The sequence below is a fragment of the Numenius arquata genome, chromosome 2 (genome assembly GCF_964106895.1).
Source record: "Numenius arquata chromosome 2, bNumArq3.hap1.1, whole genome shotgun sequence".
NCBI classification, from domain to species: domain Eukaryota; kingdom Metazoa; phylum Chordata; class Aves; order Charadriiformes; family Scolopacidae; genus Numenius; species Numenius arquata.
In genome coordinates, this window is record NC_133577.1 from 45859548 (window position 1) to 45884107 (window position 24560).

The window sequence follows — 24560 nt, forward strand, 5'->3', positions numbered from 1 at the left end:
AATTCAATGACTGTGTGCAGGTCTTATGCTGGAGCTGTGACATACTGTTTGTCCCTTTAAGATGAAAAGCATAGGAAAGGGTAATGCAAGTCAGTTGCAAGGAGGCTGTGCAATTTGGGGAAATGTAGTGGCTTCAAGAGTAAATAATACTGTAGTCTTGAATTCATTTGAAATACGTGTGCCCTAGATAAATGGGGAAAATAAAACAGTATGCGCTACTCGGATGGTAGTGCAGCGTATTCATGGTTGGTTGAACTCAACAGATGAAGTCTCAGGCTTACCGAAACAGAGGATTTCTGTATGTTTTGACTTACAAATATCCTCATTACAAATGCATTCTTAATGTAGGTTTGGTTGTTTGGTTTTTTTCTGGGATTTTGTTTTCACTAAATTTTTTTCTTCAGGACTCTGGTAGTTCATGGATTTACTCTTGGTGAGAAAGGGGAGAAGATGTCTAAATCTATTGGCAACGTGGTTGACCCTGATGTAGTAATCAATGGAGGTGAAGTAAGTCAGAGCTCTTGAGTTTCTTAGAATCACTAGTTACAATTTTTCACTATCAGGTTCTGCAACTGTCTTGTGTCTTGTGTTTTTCTAAACAGCTGTCATGTAGCAGAACTCTGTGAAGCTTTTCTAAAGACTTTGGCTACGCTGCACTTCCATTTGCCTGGAGTAAAAACCTTGAGTTGTTTTGCTTCAGCTGCATTGCCTAAAAAAACCCAACTTTTTTTTGTTTTGTGTTAAAAGAAAAGAAAATGCACTGTATAGAAGGTGTAGAATGGTTTCTTTTCACTTGAGAGCACTGTTGATGGAATGGCAGGGAAGGATTAAAAAAAAAATTAAAATAATTAACCTTTGCTTTCAAACTGAAACCTACGAGCTGAGCCGAGCAGTACAGCAGTCAGAGCAGTAGTTGCACCCCAGCAGTCTGACTGCTCTCAGCCTGGGCTGTTTATTGACCCTGGAAACTTGCTTCATTCCATGGTCAGGCTGCACTGCAGGTGGTGCTCTGAATTTTTTTCCCCTCCCCAGTCCTGCTGTTGCTCTTTCTGAGGCTGCTGAGCAGATTTCGCAGCTCTGTAGACAAAAGAATCCATCCTTACAAAGGCTTGCTTATCTGATTCAATAAAACACACATTAGTTTCTATCCATTCAAAAAGGAGAGAAGCCATTTTCAGAGTTGGAAACAGGGTGAAAAACAATCTGAAGGGAAAAAAGAAGTATGTAGTTTTAGATATTAACGTTGCTGTTTTAATGTTAAGTGTTCAGAGGATTCAAGGCTGTAAAATGTTTATCTCGGTTTATCCGAGTTCTACCGTTGCCCATACACAGACTGCTGCGAGTATATATTGTATATTTTAGCCCTGGCTTAACAGTAAATCTTGCTAGAAGAGGGTGAAGGCCTCCAAATACAGTGGCCTTCTGGGCACGCTTAAAGGTGTATTTGCAGCACTGACAATACGGAATTGCCCTCCTGACCGTGCGGCAGGACCACCAGCAGTTTTACTTATATGTTTTTCTGTCTCCACTTAGGATCACACCAAGGATCCTCCATACGGTGCCGATGTTCTCCGCTGGTGGGTGGCAGAATCTAATGTTTTTACTGAGGTGCTGATTGGGCCTGTTGTACTTAATGCTGCAAGAGATGATATCAACAAGGTAAGAGCCAAATGCCTTAATGCTCTTCATTCTAATGACAGGTCCTCTTTATATTTAGTTTGATGTTGGCTGAGTAGAATTCATGTCAAAGCTTTTCAATCGTTAGACTAAAGAAAGCTTTTCCAAACTCATTTAGGTAGGTACTACTGCTTTTCACATCTGTGGATCAAATAGTGAAGTGCACTAAGGAAAAGACTGGGTTTTGTAGCATGCTTTGGTAATAGCCAGTCTTCTTTTTACTTTTATATAGGTCCTTTTGGCAGATGTTCTTCATAGTACTTCCATAACTATTCAAACTGCCATTTTGAAAAAGAGTCGACTTTAGTTAATCCATTATAGAATATTACAATTTTTTGTTTCATCTAAAGTGCTTTCATCTAAAGTGCAGGACATTAATGTCTGGTTTATTTCTAGCTTCGGAATACACTACGCTTCATGCTGGGAAACATGGCTGGCTTCAATCCAGAAACCGATTCCATCCCTCCAACAGAGATGTACATAGTAGATCAGTACATGCTGCATTTATTGCAAGATTATGGGAGCAAGGTAGGGGTAAATTGTATTTAGATTAATATATGTGTAAAATTTTTCATTGGTTATATCCTCTAGGGAAAATTCTTTTAAGTGCAAGTAAAGAGTATATGTCAACTAGGCAAATTAGGACCACAAAGGCTTCTTTGATGTGCTGTGCACGCCATTAAGCCCGTTTCAACTTTTGAGAGGAAGGCTTTGTTTTTAACATTCTTAAATCGGTTTTGGTATCTGCCAGTTTTTCCCACTTCCCCCCTGCCCAAGGCCTCAAATTAGAAGTCTTCAGAAATGGTTAGAAAAGGATAATAAAAAAAGCAACCACCAAACACGAACCTCCCCCCCCCAACTTCTAGAGCTTTGGAAATGTGCTGTAGTCCAAAATTTAGTCATCTCTGTCATATACTCAGAACTGTTCTGCTGAATGAGGAAGTATGGGCATGATTTCTGGGGTTCCCCCTGTCCTCTCCCCTCAAATTTGAATTGAAATTATCTCTTTGTCCTGATTGTTCACCAAATTAACTTTTTTTTTGTCCCCCCTCTCCAACAACTTTATAAAGAAAAGATGCTCCCAGACCTTGTGTCACTCACCACAGTTTCTGTAACTTCAGGTTCATCAGGGGTTGTCATTGTATGCCATGTGATGAAAATTGCTACACTGTTCTTATCTCTCTCTGCTCCCTTTCCCAGGTTACAGAAGCATACAAAGAATATGATTATAGCAAAGTTGTTCGATTATTGCAAGCATTCTGTTCCAGAAACTTGTCTAACTTTTATTTCAGTACAATCAAAGACAGGTAAGTTCATTACTGCTGCCTTTAAAAGGGAAAAAAACCCAAGTTAATCAGTTTGAGATGGAGGCACTAACATTCCAGGCGAAAGCTGAGTGAATACAGCTATCTCGGAGAACATTTCTCAGTTATATATTGTGCTGTAGTGCAGTAAAAGCACACGGGTGGAGACTTAGCAGCTTTCAGCCGAGTATTTCTGTCCTCAGTGTGCCTCTATATTCTGTCCACTAGGGGCACTGAATCGTTCTGGAAGGCAATCAATCAAGCGTACGCATTTAAAACGAAATAAAAGTTTTAAAGATAGATTCTTGGATCTGTACTTCTACCTAGAAGTGCGTGCATTTGAATTTGGGAAGGTAGGGAGAAGGGCTTTTAGCACTTACCTGGGTGACGTAATGTCTTTCACTGATCTAAAAAACAGGTAAAGAATCCTGAGGACATGACTGATAGCTTTGTAAATTTTGAAAGGGCTGTTTTAATGGAGGGAGGAGGTAGGGGGTTATACTGATGGGGCATTATACTGCTATTTAGTTTCCACAATGAAAGTAAAGGGAGGAAAAACAGAAAAAAAGCCCTAATGCTAAATTTGATAGATGAACTAGAACAAAGGACTAACAGAGCTGGAGGCTCACCTCCCTGAGAAAAGACTCTCTTCTGTACAAATAAAGAAACTAATGCGCCATGTACAAAAAAATCTCCTTTCCTGTGACAAAATGTGGCTGCATGTGCAAGTGGTCCTGTGGTACCTACACCACTGTGCTTGCCTGGGAAGGGCAATTAGGAAAAGCTTTCCTTAGGAAAGCAAGTTAGGTCAGACTTCTGTACTTTCAGTGGCAGTCTTGAAAGTACGGCTCTTGAGCAAGAGGAGTAACATGAACATACAAATACTTCCCACCTTTCATCTCTGTCTTGCAGGCTCTATTGTGAAGAAGAAAAAGACCCAAAGCGTCGTTCGTGTCAAACTGTGCTAGCAGAGGCTTTAGATGTCGTAGTCCGATCCTTTGCACCAATTCTTCCTCACTTGGCAGAGGAGGTTTTCCAGCACCTCCCTTATAAGAAAGGTAAAGCACATATAATTTCTAAGGACTTCTTTTAGTGCACTGTTTAATTGCACAGTTAAAGGAATGCAAATACAGAGATATGCCTGTCTTTTTTTATTTCTTTAACAAACGCTTGAATAGAAAGACACTGAATTAAAATTTCCTTGCTTTGCTTTCAAGACTCGGAGGGTGTGTTTCGTACTGGCTGGATTAACGTAAGCTCTGCGTGGAAGAAGCCTGGCATTGAGGAAGCAATAGAAGGTGCATGTGCGATGAGGGACTCTTTCCTTGGGTCCATTTCTGGCAAGAATGCCTTGGAATATGAAGTCGTCATTGTAATTGAGCCGGGATTGCTGTTTGAATTAATGGAGGTAAAAAATGCAACCAAGAATAGTGTTGTCTGCAAAAATTTCTGTAAACTTCCTTCTGGTTTGTACTTGCCAGAAAATCACAGAATGGTTGAGGTTGGAAGGGGCTGCTGGAGTGTACATTGTATAGCCTGGCTCAGCTAGAGCAGGTTGCCCAGTACTGTGTCTGGTTGGTTTTTGAATACTCTGAGGTGGACACTTCACAGCCTCTCTGGGCTGCCTGTGCCACTGTTTGACCACCCTCACAGTAAAAAAAAAAAAAAAAAGTGGGTTTGGGTTTTCTTAGAATTTCCTCGTACAATTTCTGTTGCCTCTTTTCCTGACACTGGGCAGCACCAGAAGTGCCGTGCTCTATCTTCATTACACCCTGCCATCAGGTACCTGTATACTAATAAGATTCCCCTGAGCCTTCTCTTTTCTTGGCTGAGCAGTCCCAGCTCCCAGCCTCTCCTCATACAAGATGTGCTCCAGTCCTTCATCATCTTTTTGGCCCTTTGCTGGACTCACGCTGTAAGTTCACATCTCTCTTTCACCAGGGAGCTCAGAACTGGACCCAGCACTGCAGATGTGTCTCACCAGGGCTGAGGTTCAAAATGACTTGAAAATGTCTGCAGAGGAAACCCAGGAAACTGCTGTTCAAGCCTGTACTCCTGCCCTGGCAGGAGTAAGTAAATTAGGCTCTCGGTTCACTCTGATTAAGAATCGTTGTCTGAGCATTTGTTGTAAAGAGGTTGCAGTGGTAGACCTCAGTTTAGAAAATGGATTTAAACAATTTTATATATGCATACATTTAGGCACACACATATGTTTAAACAAACTTGTGCTGCTGTTAGGACAGCTGTTGCACTCACACATTAATTCTGCTTTTGCTTTAACATTTTCAAGGAGGAGGATGCTGAGGAATAAAAAACAGGTTGCAAGTCTGAAAATTACCTCTCTTCCCCTAGGCACTGCAGGCTGAAGAAACTTCTAGTGTTTCACAACTGAATGAAATAATGATGGCTTCCCAGACAACGCTGCTGAGTGAGCTACCTAAAGACACACCTGCAGATGCAAACATCATTAAAGGGACCTTTCTGATTAACTTGGAAGGTAAGAAAGAGAGCTGTTCCAGGCAGGCTGCTCCACCAAGCAGCAGGTTCTTCTCTGTGCTACAACATACTTTGTTGTTTGCTTCATACGTAGAGTTGAGTTTGCCAACTACATCTCCACCATCTCAGTGGTAAAAACGCTTGCTTTAACAGGTGGTGATATCCGTGAAGACTCTTCATATAAAGTTATCGCCCTACCCACTGCCAAAGCAAAATGCCCTCGCTGCAGGAGATACACTTCTGATTCCTCAAGCACTCTCTGCCCACGGTGCCTGAAAGTCATGGCCGGAAAAGGAAGCACGTGAAGATGAAGTTCCTGTGCACAAGCTGCTCCAAAGGCATGACTATTGAAGTATACAAAGGCGGTGGCTTGCCAGAAAGTCTGTGTACTGAAGCCTGTAGAAGCAAATGCTTAATCTCCAGCCTGAGCAGAATTATCATGTATTTTGGGAAGAAACTTTATGTGTATATATATACCTAACTGTGTATATTACTTTTCAGCTTAATAAAAAGGTTGGTTCAAAATAACCAACTGATTTACTTGATTTTAGCAGCCTCTGTTCTTTTGAAGTTGACTTCCCTACAAGTGAAACAGGTATTGTTTAATTTTTATCCTGTCAGCAGGATATAGAACCTGAGAGAACCAGTCCTCTCTCCACTGGACTGTCTACTCCTCCTGTAAAACTGAAGAGAAGAAGAAAAGGTGTTAACTACCCTTCCCTAAAAAGAAGGAAAAAACACAATGAAAACTCACATTCTATTTAATCAATTTTCACAAATCCACAGCAAAATAGCACTATATACAGAGCATTACTTACAATACATTACAGATTACCACATTTCATCCCATGTCTAGTGCAGTCGTTGTTGTTACGTATAACGCAGTTAACAAGGCATGAGCCCAACACCAGCTCCAGCCTCTGAAAAAGCAGCACTGGCTTCACACAGTAACTTCAGAGACTGAAGCTCTTCCTCGGGTGTAGTTCTACAGCTTGTTTTGAAAAACAAATCATACATGGAACATGGAAAGTGCAGCAGTTACTGCCAGCATGAGATACAGAACTTCACAAGATGTGATTTTGTAAATAGACCAAAACTGCTGTCAAATATACCCAATTTAGACTACCGCAAAAAGCGCTCAAGTCAGAAATAAATAACAAAGCATTTCAGCTACTGACAAGTGTACTAGAAACTAAACATCTTTGAGCTAGTGCAAAATTTAAAATACACTCCAATTTAAAATTACCTTCTGGGATGGGGAACATTGTTCTCTTTGTTATTTGAGCCACATGGAAGTTTTTTTTCTGTGAAGTTCAGCCTCGTGTAAAATCCCGCATTACACCGCTACATCGCAGAACTGCGCTAACCAAGAACGATGCCACGATGGGATGGCTTCAACAGCCTCTCTCAGGTTCAAGGCAAGGCCATACTGCCCACAAGTCTCCAGTAAGCGCTCTAGGGACTTTGTTAATTAGTTCAGCTGTTGTTGCAATTGGCACTTCAACATTTTGAAGTTCCTGGGGGGCCCTGGGGAGAGAGAGAATTGAAAAAAGATGGTGAATGAAGCAAGAAAGAATTGGCACTTGTCCTCACTGCTTTATATTTGGATTTTAGATTTCAGATTTCTCAGAAAGAAAGACACTCAGAAGTGCAACGAACCATTTGTTAAAGTTATTATATTATGCAGACTAGGTTAAATGCTGTAGACCACCTCAGACATTGAGTTCAGCTGAGTTAATTAGGGCTCGTCTCCTGAACTTCAGGGTCTGACGGGACCAGACCTTCCACCTCTGGGGAGGCTCCACGCACCCTGCCCACCCCCACTGCTTTCCCCCATAGCCCCCAACGCCCTCCCTCCCCTCTCCAAAAACCGGCCAAACTGGGTCCTGCTCTCGGCCCCCAAACCAGCGCACTTAGTGCCCCTTTCTGAGCCCCAAAGCCCAGCCGCTGAGCATCTTCTCAAGTCACAAAAACGCTGGGCTTGACTGACCCCAAAGCCACACAACTGCCTCTGTTTCCGAGCCCCAAAACCAGCCCCACGAGCCTGTTTGCCGGCCCCGGGAGCACAAGACCTGGTCTCCGTGTCGGGCCCCAAACCAGCTCACTCTCTCTGCTTCCCCACTCCCCCTGCGTCCTCCCCGGGCGATGCCGAGGGGCGGGGAGAGCGCAGCCACCCCACAGCCCGGCACTCCCAGGGCCCCACAGGCAGTTTCGGGGAGCGCTGGGCAACTGCGGAAGGAGCGGCAGCGGCACGGCCCGGGCACCGCTTTCTTATCGCCGTTTCGGGCTTTGTTTCTCCGGCAACGCCAGCACCGCACCGCAAGCCCCCGGGCCGAAGGGAGCCCGCGAGAACCCGAGTCCAACCACCCCGCTCCGACCCTACGACGTCCCCCTTCAGGTCCCCCGTTCCCCCAGCCCCACGCAGGGACCCCTCGGTGCCCCCCCCGCCTTCCGCCGTCTCCCCTCGGAGCCTCCTCAGGCCCCCCGACGCTGCCCGCCGCGTTTCCCGCTCACCTTGACACCGTCCAGCTGCCTCACGACGTGCTCGCGGCGGCACCGCGGGACCGGCTCGGCTGAGCAGCCGCCCGCCGGGCCGCGCTTTCCGCCCAGGCCGCGCCGCGCCGCCGCGATTTCCTGCTGGTCGCCATTTTCCCGGCCCCTTCCGCTTCCGGAACGCCTCGGCCCGCCCACGCCGCGCGCCCATTGGCGGCGGTTCCGGCGCCCGCTCCCGTCCTTGGGAACACCCGCTCCATTGGGCGGCTGCGCCGTCAATCCCCACCGCGTCCCACCTCGGCGGGGCGATCCGACCAATCGCAGAGAGCATTGCCATGGTGAAGAAGGAGCGGTTGCCATGGTGAAGACGCCCAGGCGGGGGCGGGGCCGAAGGGACTCAGGAGGCGGGGCTACGGAGGGCGGGAGGGGCGGGGCCAGGGCGGCCGGGAGGCGGGGCCGGGGTGGGGGGAGAGGAGAGGGCGGAGCGGTGCGGCCGAGGGGTCGGCAGACGTCGCCCCAGCTGCAGTGCCGGCTTTTGGTCCAAAAGTCTCGAGCTGGGAGGGCCAGTACGCCCAATACACAGCGCTACCGCCGCCGCTGCCCTGTCCTTGCGAGCAGAAGCCACTACCGTGGGGTGGGCTGGGGGGGAGGGGGGCCGCATGCGCGGTGCGGCGCAAAGCCCGGCTCTGCGCGTGGAGACCCGCGCATGCGCAGTGCGGCGCAAACACGACGCAGCAGGTGGGGGCGCGCATGCGCAGTACAACGCGCGGCTCTGCCCTCGCCGCTGCCGCCTTGTGGACGAACCCCGGTACTGCCGGTGGGGCGCGGCGCCCTCGCAGTACAGGGCGCGGCGCTGCCCTCGCTGCTGCCGCCCGTGCCAGCAGAAGCCGGTACTGCAGCTCGGGGAGGGAGGCCGGGCGTAGGAAGGCCCCGTTTTCCCCAAATTGGGTTGGGTATTTTTTCCGCTTTTCCACGTTATTCAATTTTGGGGTGTGGTGTGTTTTGTTTTTTTTTTCCAGTGCTTTTCCACAACACAAAAGTTGTCGGGGTTTTATTTTTGGCCCTTCCCCGCCGCTGGGGATGGCGCCCGGTGACTGCCCATGGTGGGGCCGACGCTGCAGAACCGCGCTTCGGCCACGAGGGGGCGGCAGCAGCATCGAAAGCTCGGCGTGTGGTGGCCGGGAGGCGTGGCCAGAGGAGGCCCGGGGGCGTGGCCAAGCTGTCGGGAGGTGTGGCCAGGGAGGGCCGGGGGCGTGGCCAAAGAAGCAGGCAGGAGGCGTGGACAAAGAAGGCCTGGGAGGCGGGGTTGAGAATGGCAGGGGGCGGCGCCTAGAAATCTGGAGGCGTGGCCAGGGAGGGCCGGGGGGCATGACCAGCGGTGTTCCAGAGGCGGGGCCACGCTGTCAGGAGGCGTGGCCAGAGGGGGTCCGGAGGGGTGACTGAGGCCGGGAGGTGTGGCTGAGACAAGCAGGGGGCGGGGCAAAGCTGTCGAGAGGCGTGGTCAGTGATGGTCGGGGGCGTGGCCTAGATTGGCAGGGGCGTGGCCAAGATGTCAGGGGACGTGGCCAGCGGGGGCCCGGAGGCTGGGTCACTCACTGCCCATGCACAGCTCCCCACCTGCAGCTCCAGCCTTTGGCCACCGGGCAGCTGCACCCCCTTAATTGTGCCCCTCTGAGACCTCATTGGGGTGATGAGCGGTGACTGCTCTCAGCCTGCTTCACTCCGGCCAGGGACTGTAACCCCTTACCGGCGGACAGGGCTTCCAGCTCTCTGCTCTGTCCCCGCTCGCAGCCCGGGCAGCCACAGCCACCACCTCTGCACCAACAGCCTGCGGAAGGTGCATGTGCGACGAGGGACTCTTTCCTCGGGTCCATCTCTGGCAAGAATGCTTTGGAACATGAAGTCGTCATTGAAATTGCCCCTTGATTGCTGTTTGAATTAAAGGAGGTAAAAAATGCAGCTAACAACAGTGTTGTCTGTGCAAAAAAACCCACTAATTTTTCTAAATTTCCTTTGCAGTTGCCAGAAAGTCACAGAATGGTTGGGGTTGGAAAGGGCTGCTGGAGCGTGTACAGCCCCAGCCCCGGGCTCAGGCTGGCTCTGCTGGAGCATCAGGTTGCCCAGGATTGTGGCCAGTTGGATTCTGCATGCTCTGAGGATGGAGATTCCACAGCCTCTCCGGGCTGCCTTGTGCCACTGTTTGACCACCCTCAGGAAAAAAAAGTGGGTTTGGGTTTTCTTAGAATTTCCTCTTACAATTTCTGTCGCCTCTTTTCCTGACACTGGGCACCACTGAAAGCTCCTGGCTCCATCCGGTTTACACCCTGCCATCAGGTACTTATATACATTAATAAGATCCCCCTGAGCCTTCTCTTTTCTTGGCTGAGCAGTCCCAGCTCCCAGCCTCTCCTCGTACAAGAGGTGCTCCAGTCCTTCATCATCTTTTTGGCCCTTTGCTGGACTCGCGCTGTAAGTTCACATCTCTCTTTTACTGGGGAGTTTGAACTGGACCCAGCACTGCAGATGTATCTCACCAGGGCTGCATAGCAAGGAAGGGTCAACCTGCTGCCACCGCTCAGCCTCACGCGGGATGCTGCTGGCCTGCGGTCAGCTGCTTGTCCATCAGGAGCCCTTCTCTCCTAAGCTGCTTCCCAGCCAGTTGGGCCCTCAGTCTATACTGGTGCCTGGGGCTATTCCTCCCCATGGGCAGGACTGGGCATTTCCATTTATTGAACTTCATGAGATGCTGCTCATCCATCCCTCCATTCTCTTGAAGTTGGGGGAAAAACTTATGCTTACATACCTAACCGTGTATATCACTTCGCAGCTTAATAAAAAGGTTGGTTCAAAATAACTGACGGATTTACTTGGTGTTAGGAACCTGTGTTCTTTTGAAGTTGACTTCCCTACAAGTGAAACAGGTATTGTCTAATTGTTATCCTGTCAGCAGGTAGTTCTGCTGAACCCTGGAGAACAGGTCCTATCTCCACTGGAACGCCTACTCCTCTTGTGAAACTGAAGAGAAGAAGAAAATGTGGTAACCACCATTCCCTAAAAAGAAGGAAAAAACCCAGTGAAACCTCAAATTTTATTTAATCAATTTACACAAATCCACAGCATATTAGACACAAAATAGCACTATATACAGAGTATTACTTACAATACATTACAGATTTGATTGGTGTAGTGTGTCAGCTCCGACATGATACTCAGTTACAGTAAAATCCTTTACACAGCTGTATCAGGATACAGGAATGTAATACAACTAAGAAACATTTTTGGGTTTCCTCAGGTTCCACGATGTTCTCTGGCATCCTCATTTCTGCAGAAGTCTGAAGTGCTGCCAGGCCAGGCAGTAAAGTCACCTGAGATGACAGCACCACATACTTCAGAAAGGTAAGACCAAATTCTGTCTCCAGCAAGGCAGAATACAATGAATGTTTCTTACATATAATGCAAGAGGAGGAGGTTAGAGGATGGAGCTAGTAATTTCAGCTGACTTCAAGACAAAAAATAGTTTACACAATTTCATTTTTCTCTCCTGGCTTCTTTTAGGTAGAAAGTAAACAGTACTAACTGATGCAAGATAATCATGTTTAATACCATTCTGATAGTGAAAGATACTCACTGTATGCTTCCCTGTAGGTACCATAAATAAAAGTGTGTTTTTTAAGGCTAAAGTACTCAGTACTACGGATCCTCAGTGAAGTTGGGTCAACTATTTAAGCAGTTTTTGACTACAAGTTAACATGTGCAGAAATTTATAGCATACTACATCTTCTACTGTGGTAAGACGGGGGAACAATCTTACAATAAGACATTCCTTGACCTACTTAAACTCAGAGGCGCTTAATAATAATAGAGGGGGATGCAAATCCAGTTTTAGCTGAAGCCCACTAGAGACAATACTGGGAGATCTGGACTAAAAAGATGAGGCCCTAGCTGTGTCTGGAGAATCGGGTTCTCCTTCCCCAGCTGTTCCTAACATGGGCTGTTCTCTCCTTTGCATACGGCCCCAGCACGTTTCATCCCACCCCTCCTGCAGTCGTCACTGTCACACGTGATGCAGTTACACCAGCTCCAGCCTCTGAAAAAGCAGCACTGGCTTCACACAGTAACTTCAGAGACTGAAGCTCTTCCTCGGGTGTAGTTCTACAGCTTGTTTTGAAAAACAAATCATACGTGGAACATTGAAAGTGCAGCAGTTACTGCCAGCATGAGATACAGAACTTCACAAGATGTGATTTTGTAAATAGACCAAAACTGCTGTCAAATATACTCAATTTAGACTACCGCAAAAAGCGCTCAAGTCAGAAATAAATAACAAAGCATTTCAGCTACTGACAAGTGTACTAGAAACTAAACATCTTTGTGCTAGTGCAGAATTTAAAATATACTCCAATTTAAAATTACTGCCTGAAATTCTGGGATGGGGAACATTGTTCTTTTCATTGTTTAACATGAGCCACACGGAAGTTTCTCTCTGTAAAGTTGAGCCTCACTGTGTAAAATCATGCGTTCTACCTCTACGTAGCAGCACTGGGCTCACCACCACTGTCACGATGGGATGGCTTCCACGGCCTCTATCAGGTTCAAGGCAAGGCCATACTGCCCGTGGTTCTCTGGTAAGTGCTCTAGGACTTTGTTAATTAGTTTAGCTGTTGTTGCAATTGGCACTTCTACATTTTGAAGTTCCTGGGGGTCCTGTATAAAAGAATAAACACAGCATTAGAGTAATTTCACAGATGACCATCTGCGTATAAACCCTCCTGAACTTGCAAAGAACACATTACTAAGGTTAATTAACTCAATTAAGCTGATGCTTTGAGCCATGAAACTCCTTCACGCTTCAGGAAACAAAACCAGCACCAGGAAAATGAGAACAAATTCTTGTTTCAATTAGTAAGAGCCATTCAGATGTAATCTCTGTCCTGGTGAACAGAAGCTTCCGAAAATCAACCTGTTTTCCTAAATCAGGCTTAACTTACCATCGCTTTGAGCCAAGTACAGAGTGTGGGAGGCAGCCGAGCCAGGAGCTCCATCCCCTCCTTCGTCTGCACGTGAAGTAAAGCGAAGGCCAGTCTCTGTCCGGCCAGGACGAGCAGCTGCGATGCCAGCACTTCTTTGTCACTCACCTGGAGAAAGGCCTAGAAACAGAAATAGAGAGGGAACTAGAAATCATTCTCACATGGCACAGCTCATCTACCTGGAGGCTTGAAAAGCTATATCAAAAGAAGCTTCTCGATACTAAAAGAACAAATAGTTTTGAGACTGTTTCTTGTGTGACCTGTTACTGTAATAAAGCACATTATTAAAAGCTTCAGAACAGAAGAGTGAACAAAAGCAGAGAATTACTCTGTACTTTACACAGTGATTAGCATCAGCCCAGACCTGTTTTACAGTTCAGCAACATATTTCTAACTTCCATATAACCTCCTTTGCTTTTTCCCCTCAAGAAAGGGAAAGAACTTCTTGTCCAAGGACTAGTAAAATTTTCCTAAAATAAGAGATTCCTGAAATTATCAAATAGAGTAAAATAAAGAAGGCTTTACTGGTTTAGACCAGTAGAATAACGCCCTACCGTGTTTTCACTAGTTGCTATATGCTGATTCTTCTTGGGAAGAAGGGAAAATGAGGGTAATTACTGGTCTTGATAAAGTATTTTTCCAGCCTCTGACTCTTTCAGCCTGGGCATTTTTTGAGCCTGATAATACTCCCCTAACTCTTCCATGCATCTAAAGTAAGTGAAAAAGTAATTTTAGCAAAATAATCTACATAACGCTGTACTGAATTAAAATCTTTAAAAGCTGTTATTACCTCTTCACCAAGATGATCCATCCCATAACTATACAGTTCACAGACATAATGCCTTTTGACCACATCCTCAGAGATTTGAAGATACTGAGCCAGGTCTGCAGCCAAAGTTGGCCAATTCTTCCCCTTTTCAAAAGGAAACAATTCCTCTTCTGAGACTTCTTTGGCCTTTTGTGATGAACATAGTGCTTGAACCGCTGAACTCACGACTTTGACCAAGAACTTGGAAGCAAAAATTGCAGGTTACTTCAGTATTATTTGAAATTTTGGAAGTTTAAGAACCTTCAGTATAAAACTGACACCCACCTGTTGTCGTATGGATAACACATTTGGATCCATGTCCCCACTAGGTAGCAGCTGAATTGAAGTAAGGTCTTTGAAAAATGCATTTTTGCCCTAAAATTGAGAAGACACATAGGCCTCAAAGATACAGGGGAATAAAAATAATCCATTTTCATCCAATACTAAGAAGCCTACTAAATCTGCACAGGACTAAATCATTTTCTCCCCTGCAGGAATTAAGTGACAGTCTACCTCAGTGCTTCGCATTCAAATCTTTTTAGAATTGTAGCATGGTAGAGCTAGGCGGAGGAAAGCTGTTTGTGGTACCTGCTTTGTACCAGGGTCAAGCTCTGATTGGGGATGAAATGCAGTGAGCTTTATTTTCTGTTTTGTTTTGGTTTTTTGTTTTTGTTTTTTTTTAAGTGGTTTACATGCATTAAATGACATGCCGTTTATTCTCTTCAAGATGCTCAGAATTCTGGAATAATGATCAGCAATAAAAAATACAACAGTGACACTAACATAACATTTCTGACCTTAAATATTTATGTTTTCTCTGAGCACTTGTTTTCTCATTTATGTTTTCTCTGGCACTTCTCAAAGCAACTAGAAAAAACTGTCCTCCAGAGTTCTCACCCTGTAGTGTTTTCAGGCCCGCTAATTATTAAGGAGCTGATTTTCATGCATCTGAGGTCACTACGAATCTGTCATTCATAAGGAAAAGCACCGAGTTTGGGTGCTGGTGACAACTTCATTAATGCACCACAGCGGACTAAATGTCTTTCGTAATATTATGCACAACACCAAAACCAAACCAAACACCCACAACCCCACACCACACCCACCCACAGACAGACACAAACCAACAGTCTTGGGCATTAGAACATGCCCTGAAGTGCCATGTCTACACGTTCCTTAAATACCTCCAGGGATGGCGACTCACCACCTCCCTGGGCAGGCTGTTCCAGTGCCTGACCACTCTCTCAGTAAAGTAATTCTTCCTAATATCTGATCTAATCCTCCCCTGCCGCAACTTCAGCCCATTTCCTCTGGTCCTGTCGTTATTCACTTGGGAGAAGAGGCCTACACCCACCTCTCTCCAACCTCCTTTTGGGTAGTTGTAGAGGGCAATGAGGTCCCCCCTCAGCCTCCTCTTCTCCAAACTAAACATGCCCAGTTCCCTCAGCCTCTCCTCATATGACTTGTTCTCTAGACCCCTCACCAGCTTGGTGGCTCTCCTCTGGACACGCTCCAGCAGCTCAATGTCCTTCCTGTAGTGAGGGGCCCAGAACTGAACACAGCACTCGAGGTGAGGCCTCACCAGGGCCCAGTACAGAGGCACCATCGCTTCCCTGGTCCTGCTGGCCACGCTATTCCTGATACAGGCCAGGATGCCGTTGGCCTTCTTGGCCACCTGGGCACACTGCTGGCTCATGTTAAGCCAGCTGTCCACCAACACCTCCAGGTCCTTTTCGGCTGGGCAGCTTTCCAGCCACTCTTCCCCAAGCCTGTAGCGTTGCCTGGGGTTGTCGTGACCGAAATGCAGGACTCAGCACTTGGCCTTATTAAACCTCATCCCATTGGCCTTGGCCCATTGATCCAACCTGTCCAGGTCCCTCTGTAGAGCCTTCCGACCCTCAAGCAGATCAACGCTCCCACCTAGCTTGGTGTCATCTGCAAACTTACTGAGGGTGCACTCAATCCCTTTATCCAGATCATCAATAAAGATATTAAACAAGACTGGCCCCAAAACTGAGACCTGAGGGACACCACTGGTGACTGGCCGCCAACTGGATTTCACCCCATTAATCACAACTCTCTGGGCACGGCCATCCAGCCAGTTTTTTACCCGGTGAAGAGTACACTTGTCTATGCCATGATTCACCAGCTTCTCCAGGAGAATGCTGTGGGGGACGGTGTCAAAAGCCTTACCAAAGTCCAGGCAGACAACGTCCACAGCCTTCCCCACATCCAGAAGGCGGGTCACATGCTCATAGAAAGAGATCAAGTTGGTTAAGCAGGACCTCCCTTTCATAAACCCATGCTGGCTGGCCCTGATCCCTTGGCTGCCCTGCACTTGGCCGTGAGAGCTCACTCAAGATGATCCTCTCCATAATCTTCCCCGGTACCAAGGTCAGACTGACAGGCCTATAGTTTCCCGGATCCTCCTTCCGGCCCTTCTTGTAGATGGGCATCACATTGGCCACCCTCCAGTCATCTGGTAGCTTTCCCATTGACCAGGATTGTCGATAGATAATGGAGAGAGGCTTTATGCTTTCAGAAGACATACCTTGCTGTCAAAGAGCGAAAGTGGCTTTACGCTCTTCATAGAAAACCTCATGATGGCGTAGAGGATGGTGCACAGCACAAACTGGTGTTCGACGAGCGGGTAGTGGATGCGCTTCTGCTCCAGGGCAAGCTCCACTATCGACACCGGTCCCTCCACCGACACCCAGGCGTCCTCCGTATCCAGGACGGGGGCCTGCATTTCGTCACTGCTGACATCAGCCTGCCCAGGGAACACAGAACAGCAGTCACGCACAAAGGGCGCCAACAGTAGCCTTCTGTGGACAAGACACCGCTTTATCAGACGCTCTCTGCAGTGAAACGAAAATTTCACATTGTCTAGAAGTTCATTAATACTTATCTGAACTGAATGCTACAGAGATCAGTACAATCATGTTCTTTAAAATTATTTTTGAATCAATTAGTTCCTTGCTTTCTATGGGAAAAATAAAAATTTACCTCTAGCAATGTTTGCACAAGATCTGAACAGCAGCCAAGAAACGCTGTCATTGCTGTGTCACCCATACCTACATCCTGTTGACAAACAGTAGGATGTAAATTGTTCCAGTTAGAATTGAAACAGGTATTTATTAGCTCTGTATATTTGAGAAGACAGGCATTGACATAAAACACATTTAAGCTCAGTTTATAAACCTATTATATTTAAAGGCAAACAAATACTCACTGAAGTACAACAAAGAATTAGGAATAATAGGGGGAAAATAGGAATTTACAGTACTGTATCTCTAAAGAAGACTAAATTCCTCAAGTAATCACATCCAGTAAATTTAATTTTCTGAGCATATCAGTTGTTTTCCAAAAAAAAAATTTAACTAATGCAATTATGCATGAAAAATAATAGTAATTTGTCATGTTATAGTCTCATGTCTATCTTCTATAATATTCAGTTATACTACTGTTCTAATTTGCTTTGTCAGATACACATAAGTTTACTTTTCTTAAAATTCATAACGTTTTCTCTAGAGATGTATTTTGAATTTTTCTCAAACTTTCAAAATAACAAACTAGTACTGAAATTAAGACTTTTTCATGTATTTTTTCCCATTTAGACAAAGGTAGCATTACTTGCCCTTCTGCATAATCTGTCCTTTGGAGCTTTTCCAACCTGTTTAAAAAAAAATATTTCAGCACAATTAAATAATTTTTGTTCTAAGGTATCTGTTACCCCATGTTTTAACCTTTTACTACTATTTTCCTAATATAAAATGAGAAAGTAGTTCACTACAGCTACATAACGCAACACATTTCATAACCTGCTTTCAATGAAAGATTTGATACAGATCACACAATTCACACATCACTGATGTCAATAATTAGTTTATCCTTCTTAAAGTCTAGGGTTAGAAATAAGGGGCCAAGGTCCTCACTCAAATCCCAAAGGCAGCTAAAAAATTCCCAGTGATTTCTATAATACAGAACTAGAGCTATAATACCAAGTGTGATATTAGAAAGAAACATCAAGGAACAAGGGAAGAGGAAAGGAAGAGTAAATGCTCCAGCACATTCACTGAGGTGGAGAAGATTAATAAGAACATTATTACACGGTTTCCACGCTTTGCCCATCTGAATTATTCGGAAGAGACACGAGACACCTCAATCATCTCCTGTTTAGGAATATTACTATGAGGTCCAATTTCTACAAGTGGAATCACATGCTGCACATGATGAAGCATGTACACATAAGCGGAAGTTCTCCCATAGCACAAAAAAATATAAAAGCAATGATTACAACATCATGGCAGAGTCTGAACAGCATCTGAAGTAGATTCCAGGGTCCTGAACTACAGGATTATTTAAACTCAAATTCAAGTGATCCATGATGCTATTTCAAAGTCTGAAATCAAGACAACTTTCAGCTGTCACTTTGGGGACTAATTAAGTGCCCACAGATTTGGAAACTGTATTTTTCTGGAAGCTGGTGAGAGGATCAGTTCTGCTACTGATTCTATAACACAAATCCTGATGACTAATTCCCAGCTTTCAAACATATAAAATAACTATTACAAGTTAGCAACGTTTGTTATGACGTGGTATTTGTTTGAGGTAGCAGAAGTGTGCAAAAACAGTTAACAAAACCCTTTAGCTCTTCTTCTGTCTGTGTTAGTCTAGGAAGCAGCAGTGATGGTGGATCTACATAAAGGCATGCAGAAAAACTGGAAAAGAGTTTTTGCAGAAGAAACTCTGACTACAAGTGTTTACACCTGAGCCTATTTGCTGAAAGGAATGAGGAAGATGATATTCTCCAATTCTTACACAGAGCTAAACAAAAAGAAAAAGCAGAAAATGAGAGGAGCAAAGGAAAAGGACAAAAGACGACAAGACACCAAATTTTTGAGGGTTTGTTTTTTTGTTTTAATCACTGTCAGCACTTCTTTCTTTTGCATCTGGACTTTTATGCTGAGGAACACCTGGCTGCTGTTCCACATCCAGGAAAGCAACAGGCAGCTTCCCCTCACGCAATTTAAACGGATCTATCCCTTACTGGCAGTAACTCCTCCTAAACCGCCCTCCAGCCCTACACAGAGCAGTCTTGAGTAAACAGATCCACTGCGTGTTTATAAGCATGAAAACCTGAGGTTTAGCAGGGACAAAAGACTGCTAAAGCCCACAGCAAACAAGCTGCGTCCTGGAGCAGCAGCTGATTTACAGCAGTAGCAACAGTTAAAAATGCTCAACAACACCCACGAAGTGTTCTGCGTTTTGCAAAATAAGAGCTCATAAATGCAGAACTGGGACCAGAACATTTGGAAAAGCTCTTGCTTGTGGGAACTTGAAAGTTTCAGGGCAATAACTTAAGAGGAAACTGACACAGAGAAAACACTTTTTTACTGTTTTCTAATGAAACATTTTATATACTCACAAATACATAGTTTCAAACTGTTTCTATATTTAGCAATTACAAGCTAACACCACGCACAAGTCTCCAGCACTGATCAGCGATTAAGGCTGCCTATAACCGAAAATTCCACGGATTTGGTATTTTAAACTATGCATTCCTTCATCAATTCCAAGTTAGCTACATAATAAACCAAATTAAGCAGGGGGGGTTTTGATGGTTAAATCAGATATTCCAAACTTAGTTTAAAAAAACAAAAATATGGTTTAAAAACACTAGTTTCACTTTTCAGATAATAGTAATTCATCATCAAAAACACCGTCACAAGACTGCACTCACCTTGTCCATTAGATAGGTAGCAGAAGAAAGCCTTTTTACTATGAACGTATTCCACATCATCAGGGCGATACCTACAACAATCACAAATTTGTAAACTCCCAGTGAGTAGAAAAGAGATTTTACATGTATGGAGTGAAAAGCCACAGGTCAGAGTTCCCTTAATGGTGGGGGCATTGAAAAAAGAGGGTGAATGAAGCAAGAAGGAACTGGCAGTCACCTCGCTGCTTTGTACCTGGTCTTTAGATTTCAGATTTCTCAGGAATAATACAGTCAGAAGTACAATAAGTCATTTGCTAAAATTATTACATTATGCAGACTGGGTTAAGCGCTGTAGGTGCACAGAAAGGCTGGTGTAAGCAGGAAGGTCTAAGACTCTACTCTAGGCAGAGTGCGCTTATTTGCAGACATTGTCTACAAAAAGGACAACTGCCATCACGTTCACTAAAACAGAGTATCAAGAAACACGTTAAAAGTACCTGACTGCAATAAGCATGTGCCACTACTTAAATGCAAATAAAAAAAAATTAGAGCAATTTTATTTTAAAATAGTTTTAGTTAAATACATTAACTTTATCTAATGCACTTATTTTCCCGTTTCTAATGGAAATCGAGTTTCAACATGAAAAACAAAAGCTTGAACATCAGCAGAATGTTTTGGGGTTATTTTTTTAGACAAAACGTCCATAACTACTACAAACTGCATACATTTATACCAGCTCACACACAGTCATTTATTCTGTTGTTTTACAATATGAACAAAGATCATTTTTAATAATATTTCATACTTACCGTGCTGAACATGAGCATTAATGATGCATCTTAGATGATCTATAGACCTAATGAGAAAACATGCTTCCTTATGTAAAACAAAAAAAAGTAAAAGAACAAGTTATTACATTATTCAAAACTTGGTTTAAACGTAAACTATAGATTCTTAAAGAGCCCAGGTAGACTATTTTAAAGCTACTATTTCTTGACAGTTACAAAACTCTTAAGTTATTTTGACATGGCAATCTTCTCTGCTACTGTCTGACAAGCATATGAGAATGTGGCGAAATGTGTCTCAGCAACGACGAAACACACTGTGATTTCAGGGCTATTTCCAGGGCTTCGTTTCAGCGTATGCACCACTGTAACATACTCTGCTGAGAGATGTCTCCAGGGGCTACAGTCGTTCTTCAAACACAAAATCCTTTTGTGCTAGAAAGATTGACTTTTACTCCATTTCATTATAATGGAGTGAGTCATTCACGATCTCAAAGGAACCACCTCTTCTATAGCAAGGTAGCACAGATCTAAGGAGTGCTAATTTCAATTTTAATGTCATCTGAATGTAGGATAACATTTTCCAGTATTAGAGAAGCTCTAGGAGAGCAGTGGAGAAAAGAATTTCTTTTTTTTTTTTTTTTCTTTCTCCTATGACAATTCCCAACAGTGGCCAGGAAATCTAAGAATATTCAAGAAATCTCTCCTTCCTCTTTCAATTGAATGGGTTCTAGTCTAACAAATCTAGCATTCTGTGATCTGTTTTACTATATCTACAACAGACGGGAGGTTTATCACTATCTTCCAGCACTTGACTGTATTTTGTGCAAGTAAAAAGCAGTTTAAAAGCCTTCTTCATGCTGCTTATTTGAATGCAGTTTGCACACTTCAACTGCTGAGGACCCGAGGGCTCAGGAACACACAGCCCTGCCTCCGCGAGGTGCCATCCCCTCAGGACCCACCTTCCCTTTTCTCAGTTCCATTTCTGCTTGGCCCTTCGCACAGAAAAACTGCAACTACTTGTGCTTCCAAAGTCAGCCTTCGGAATGAAAGTTTGTATGAGCTACTATTAATTTGTGAAACCGCTTCTATTGAGCTGGTCTTAACCGTTACTCCCCGCAAATGAAATTCTTTTACCTCTGGGTCCTTGTTCCACTGCACCACGTATTCCCAGCAGCAATGTGCATGGAGCACGTCCACCTCAAGACTACACGGGAACTGCTGATATGCTAATTGCAGCAGCTCTAGAAAAAGAAAATCCAAAGTTACAAGACGGACCTCTTCCTACTGTAATTTCTATTACCTCACAACAACTAAAACATCTAAAACATCTCTGCAGGCAATTTACGATTCGAAAAATTCATGTTATTTCCTTACCTAGGATTGTTTCCAAGCCTGCATCCAATTCTGATTCCTCAAGAAAGATATTAGTGTGCATTTCTACAGATTCTTCAGTACTATCTGTATTGTTTTTGTATTGAGCTAAATTCAGTACAAGAGGACTGAAGCCTTGCTTAAAAACCCACTTTGCTACAGTGTCAGCAACACCTCCTAGGACATTAAAAAAAAAAATTAAAAAATTATAAGGTAGAGTCAACATATTCCAGAAGATTTATAGTTCAGAATCAAAGGACAGGAGAAGAGAGAAGAGATAGGAGTTTTAACTAATACCATTAATTACATAAGGATAACTTTGCCAATTAGAAAACTTCCTAATAAACTGATTAGAGGTTTACAATGCAGTCTTTACAGTAATGCCCTCTTACAATTTTAAAATGCTGTTCTACATGGTTTGTGTTGTTTTTTACATTACAGAAAGTAACCAGCAGAACAAATTCCAGTGCAGCATATATCATAAATTAAGGCAAGGATGGCTCAGAAGTCTATTATGAAAACAATCAACCATCTTTCCAAGAGAAAACGAGTGTACCTTTTCCAGCTTCAAGTAATTTCTTTACAGAAAGCCTGCCCAAAGGCTCAGTCTGGAGCGATGAAACTCGTTTTGTCCTTTTGCTCACTTTGCTGTGCAGCAGTGTTTGAAGTATCAGACAATCCTCCAGCTGTTTCAGCAAAAGTTTCCAATATTCAGTATCAAGGGAAAGTGCTTCCCAGGATTCTGTGTCCGAACCTACAATTATTTGGGAAAACTAACAGAACATAGGAACTCTTTTAGGTCTGTTAACTTGAAGTAGCACAGTTTTGTTTAAAAAAACTGCATAGTATTAAAATGGAAAGCTATGTCCTAAGAGCTATTGCATTTTAAAGAATAATTTAGTTCAAGATATGTACATTAACTATTATGCAAACATCAATTAATATCCCACACTGCTCACAAAATGCACAGTTCTTAAAGAGAAACATAAGGGAATAAAAGGACCTGAAAGGTCATCATATAGTCCCATTTTAAAGTTCATACTTACTTGAAAAGTGAGTTAGAATCTCTTAAAAAATACTTAATTCTAAGTCCTCCATATATACTCATTCCCTACATATAGGATGAATCCACCTACATTTCAATTTCCTACCATATTAAAAAAACATATATATCACGCACCCAGAACCACATCACAGCTCTGTGTACTATTTTGATAATTCTCATGTTTACCAGCAAATGTTCTGCCAGGAAGCCCAAGAATCTTTCCTGTGGGGTGCAGATCTGATTTGCAGCTTTGAGCACCAAGACAGCAAACCCCAGAGTTCTCAGAAGCCTGACCATTAACAGTTTTAGGCTTTAAACCAAAGGATGGTAGGGAAAAAAAGGGAAGAGAGAAATGGCTTTATGGCGGGGAAGTTTTGAGGGAAATAAAGCTGTTGCTTTATTCTTTTAAGAGTATGAAAGAATGTGACAAAGGAGAGAGCTGTAGGTAAAGCATAATATGCTGCAACGTACCAACATTCCTATTGGGGCAACACTAACAATTTTAACATACAGAATTTCAATAGTTCAGGTGAATGTGCAAAAAATACCAAAACACTTCAAAGTAACCTAGTTATAATTTATTTAGCAGACTATTTAAAAGACTGACTATCACCTAAACACCATCTAATCTGTTAAGGCAAGTACCAAAACTGCTGAGTGCTATTTAGAATCATACAATCATAGAATGGTTAGAGTTGGAAGGGACCTTAAAGATCATCGAGTCCCAACCCTCTGCCATGGGCAGGGACACCTTCCACTAGACCAGGTTGCTCAAAGCAACAATTTAGGAACGTAGTAACTTTTTTCATTTTGAATGGCAATGCTGTGTGGAGTTTCAGAGTGTTAATCACAACTTTGTGAAAAGACACTTATTGCCAAAAAAACCCCACCCATCACATTAAGAAGTGAAGGACAGTAACATAAGGGCTAACAAAATTCACCAGTATATGAAGAAAAATAAATCCAAACTGCATTAAAAAAGGTTTACCACCCAAAGTTCAATCAACTTCTCAAATATATGTGGAAACTGCATAGGCATTAAGTTTGTCAACATCATTTGCTACCAAGAGAAAAACTCACTGTACAGTTCCCATCACATATTTAAATATGTTCAGCAAACAATTCTGATATATCATTCATTCACCTCAGTATAATATTCTTCAAATTCAAATACAAATTGCCATGTTAGAATGCCAACAAATGTAATAGAATGACACTCTCAGCATTCAACAACAGCAATCTGCATGGAACTGATACAGTAAATAAAATAAAGGGGGAGGTGCAAGATGCCTTACCTTTTTCTCCGTCACACTGTCAATTATCTGTGCAGTGACAGCATGTCCAACATGCGCTGACAGCAAGGCAGCGGCGTTGTTTTCAGACTGAACACAGGCTGTGCGCATTTGCTGCCACCACGGGGAAACCGACTGTGTGTCCCATGACTCGTCGATGGCAACTGCGGGGAAAGGGAGTCACCGGGTGTTAGAACTGGGAAAGCTGCAACCAGCCCTGAAAGCATCACTTACTAATGCAGCTGATATTAGGAGCAATTCCCAGTTACTCTACATTACCTTTTTCAGATACATAGCAGGCAATTTCTAGATTATAGCTCAAATTTAAAATGCAGAGTGGAACGTGAATTACTCATTCTCCAAGTTTAATTTGCAGGAAACAGGCAATAGATCTAAATCACCAGGCAGTAAAACCCGCTGCACACTTACTAGATCTAAGCAATACTACAAAATGACACTTCACAATGCAGACAGCTGCTTTTGTGATTTCAAGATGCCACACGTATTCAACACACTCGAGCTGGCTCTCTTTGGGC

At 43.9% G+C, this 24560-nt stretch overlaps 2 protein-coding genes across 3 annotated transcripts in view; one reads left to right on the forward strand and one right to left on the reverse strand.

The window, feature by feature from the left end:
• Positions 1 to 6021, forward strand: part of IARS2 (isoleucyl-tRNA synthetase 2, mitochondrial) — a 28854-nt gene extending 22833 nt beyond the window's left edge. The window contains exons 16-23 of the mRNA XM_074166846.1: positions 405 to 507; positions 1534 to 1659; positions 2074 to 2205; positions 2878 to 2984; positions 3894 to 4039; positions 4199 to 4389; positions 5334 to 5478; positions 5631 to 6021. Coding sequence (XP_074022947.1) covers positions 405 to 507; positions 1534 to 1659; positions 2074 to 2205; positions 2878 to 2984; positions 3894 to 4039; positions 4199 to 4389; positions 5334 to 5478; positions 5631 to 5782 — 1102 coding nt within the window. The 3' untranslated portion in view covers positions 5783 to 6021. The remainder of the gene's footprint in view (positions 1 to 404; positions 508 to 1533; positions 1660 to 2073; positions 2206 to 2877; positions 2985 to 3893; positions 4040 to 4198; positions 4390 to 5333; positions 5479 to 5630) is intronic.
• A 5024-nt stretch (positions 6022 to 11045) lies between these two features.
• Positions 11046 to 24560, reverse strand: part of RAB3GAP2 (RAB3 GTPase activating non-catalytic protein subunit 2) — a 45873-nt gene continuing 32358 nt past the window's right edge. For both annotated transcript variants that reach the window (XM_074167113.1, XM_074167111.1), the window contains 13 exons: positions 24028 to 24188; positions 22244 to 22460; positions 21691 to 21864; positions 21451 to 21557; positions 20338 to 20404; positions 19549 to 19619; positions 17443 to 17478; positions 16812 to 16886; positions 16357 to 16575; positions 14091 to 14180; positions 13788 to 14006; positions 12959 to 13117; positions 11046 to 12674 (listed from right to left, as the gene is read on the reverse strand). In XM_074167113.1, the coding sequence (XP_074023214.1) occupies positions 12528 to 12674; positions 12959 to 13117; positions 13788 to 14006; positions 14091 to 14180; positions 16357 to 16575; positions 16812 to 16886; positions 17443 to 17478; positions 19549 to 19619; positions 20338 to 20404; positions 21451 to 21557; positions 21691 to 21864; positions 22244 to 22460; positions 24028 to 24188 (1742 nt within the window). In that variant the 3' untranslated portion in view covers positions 11046 to 12527. The remainder of the gene's footprint in view (positions 12675 to 12958; positions 13118 to 13787; positions 14007 to 14090; positions 14181 to 16356; positions 16576 to 16811; positions 16887 to 17442; positions 17479 to 19548; positions 19620 to 20337; positions 20405 to 21450; positions 21558 to 21690; positions 21865 to 22243; positions 22461 to 24027; positions 24189 to 24560) is intronic.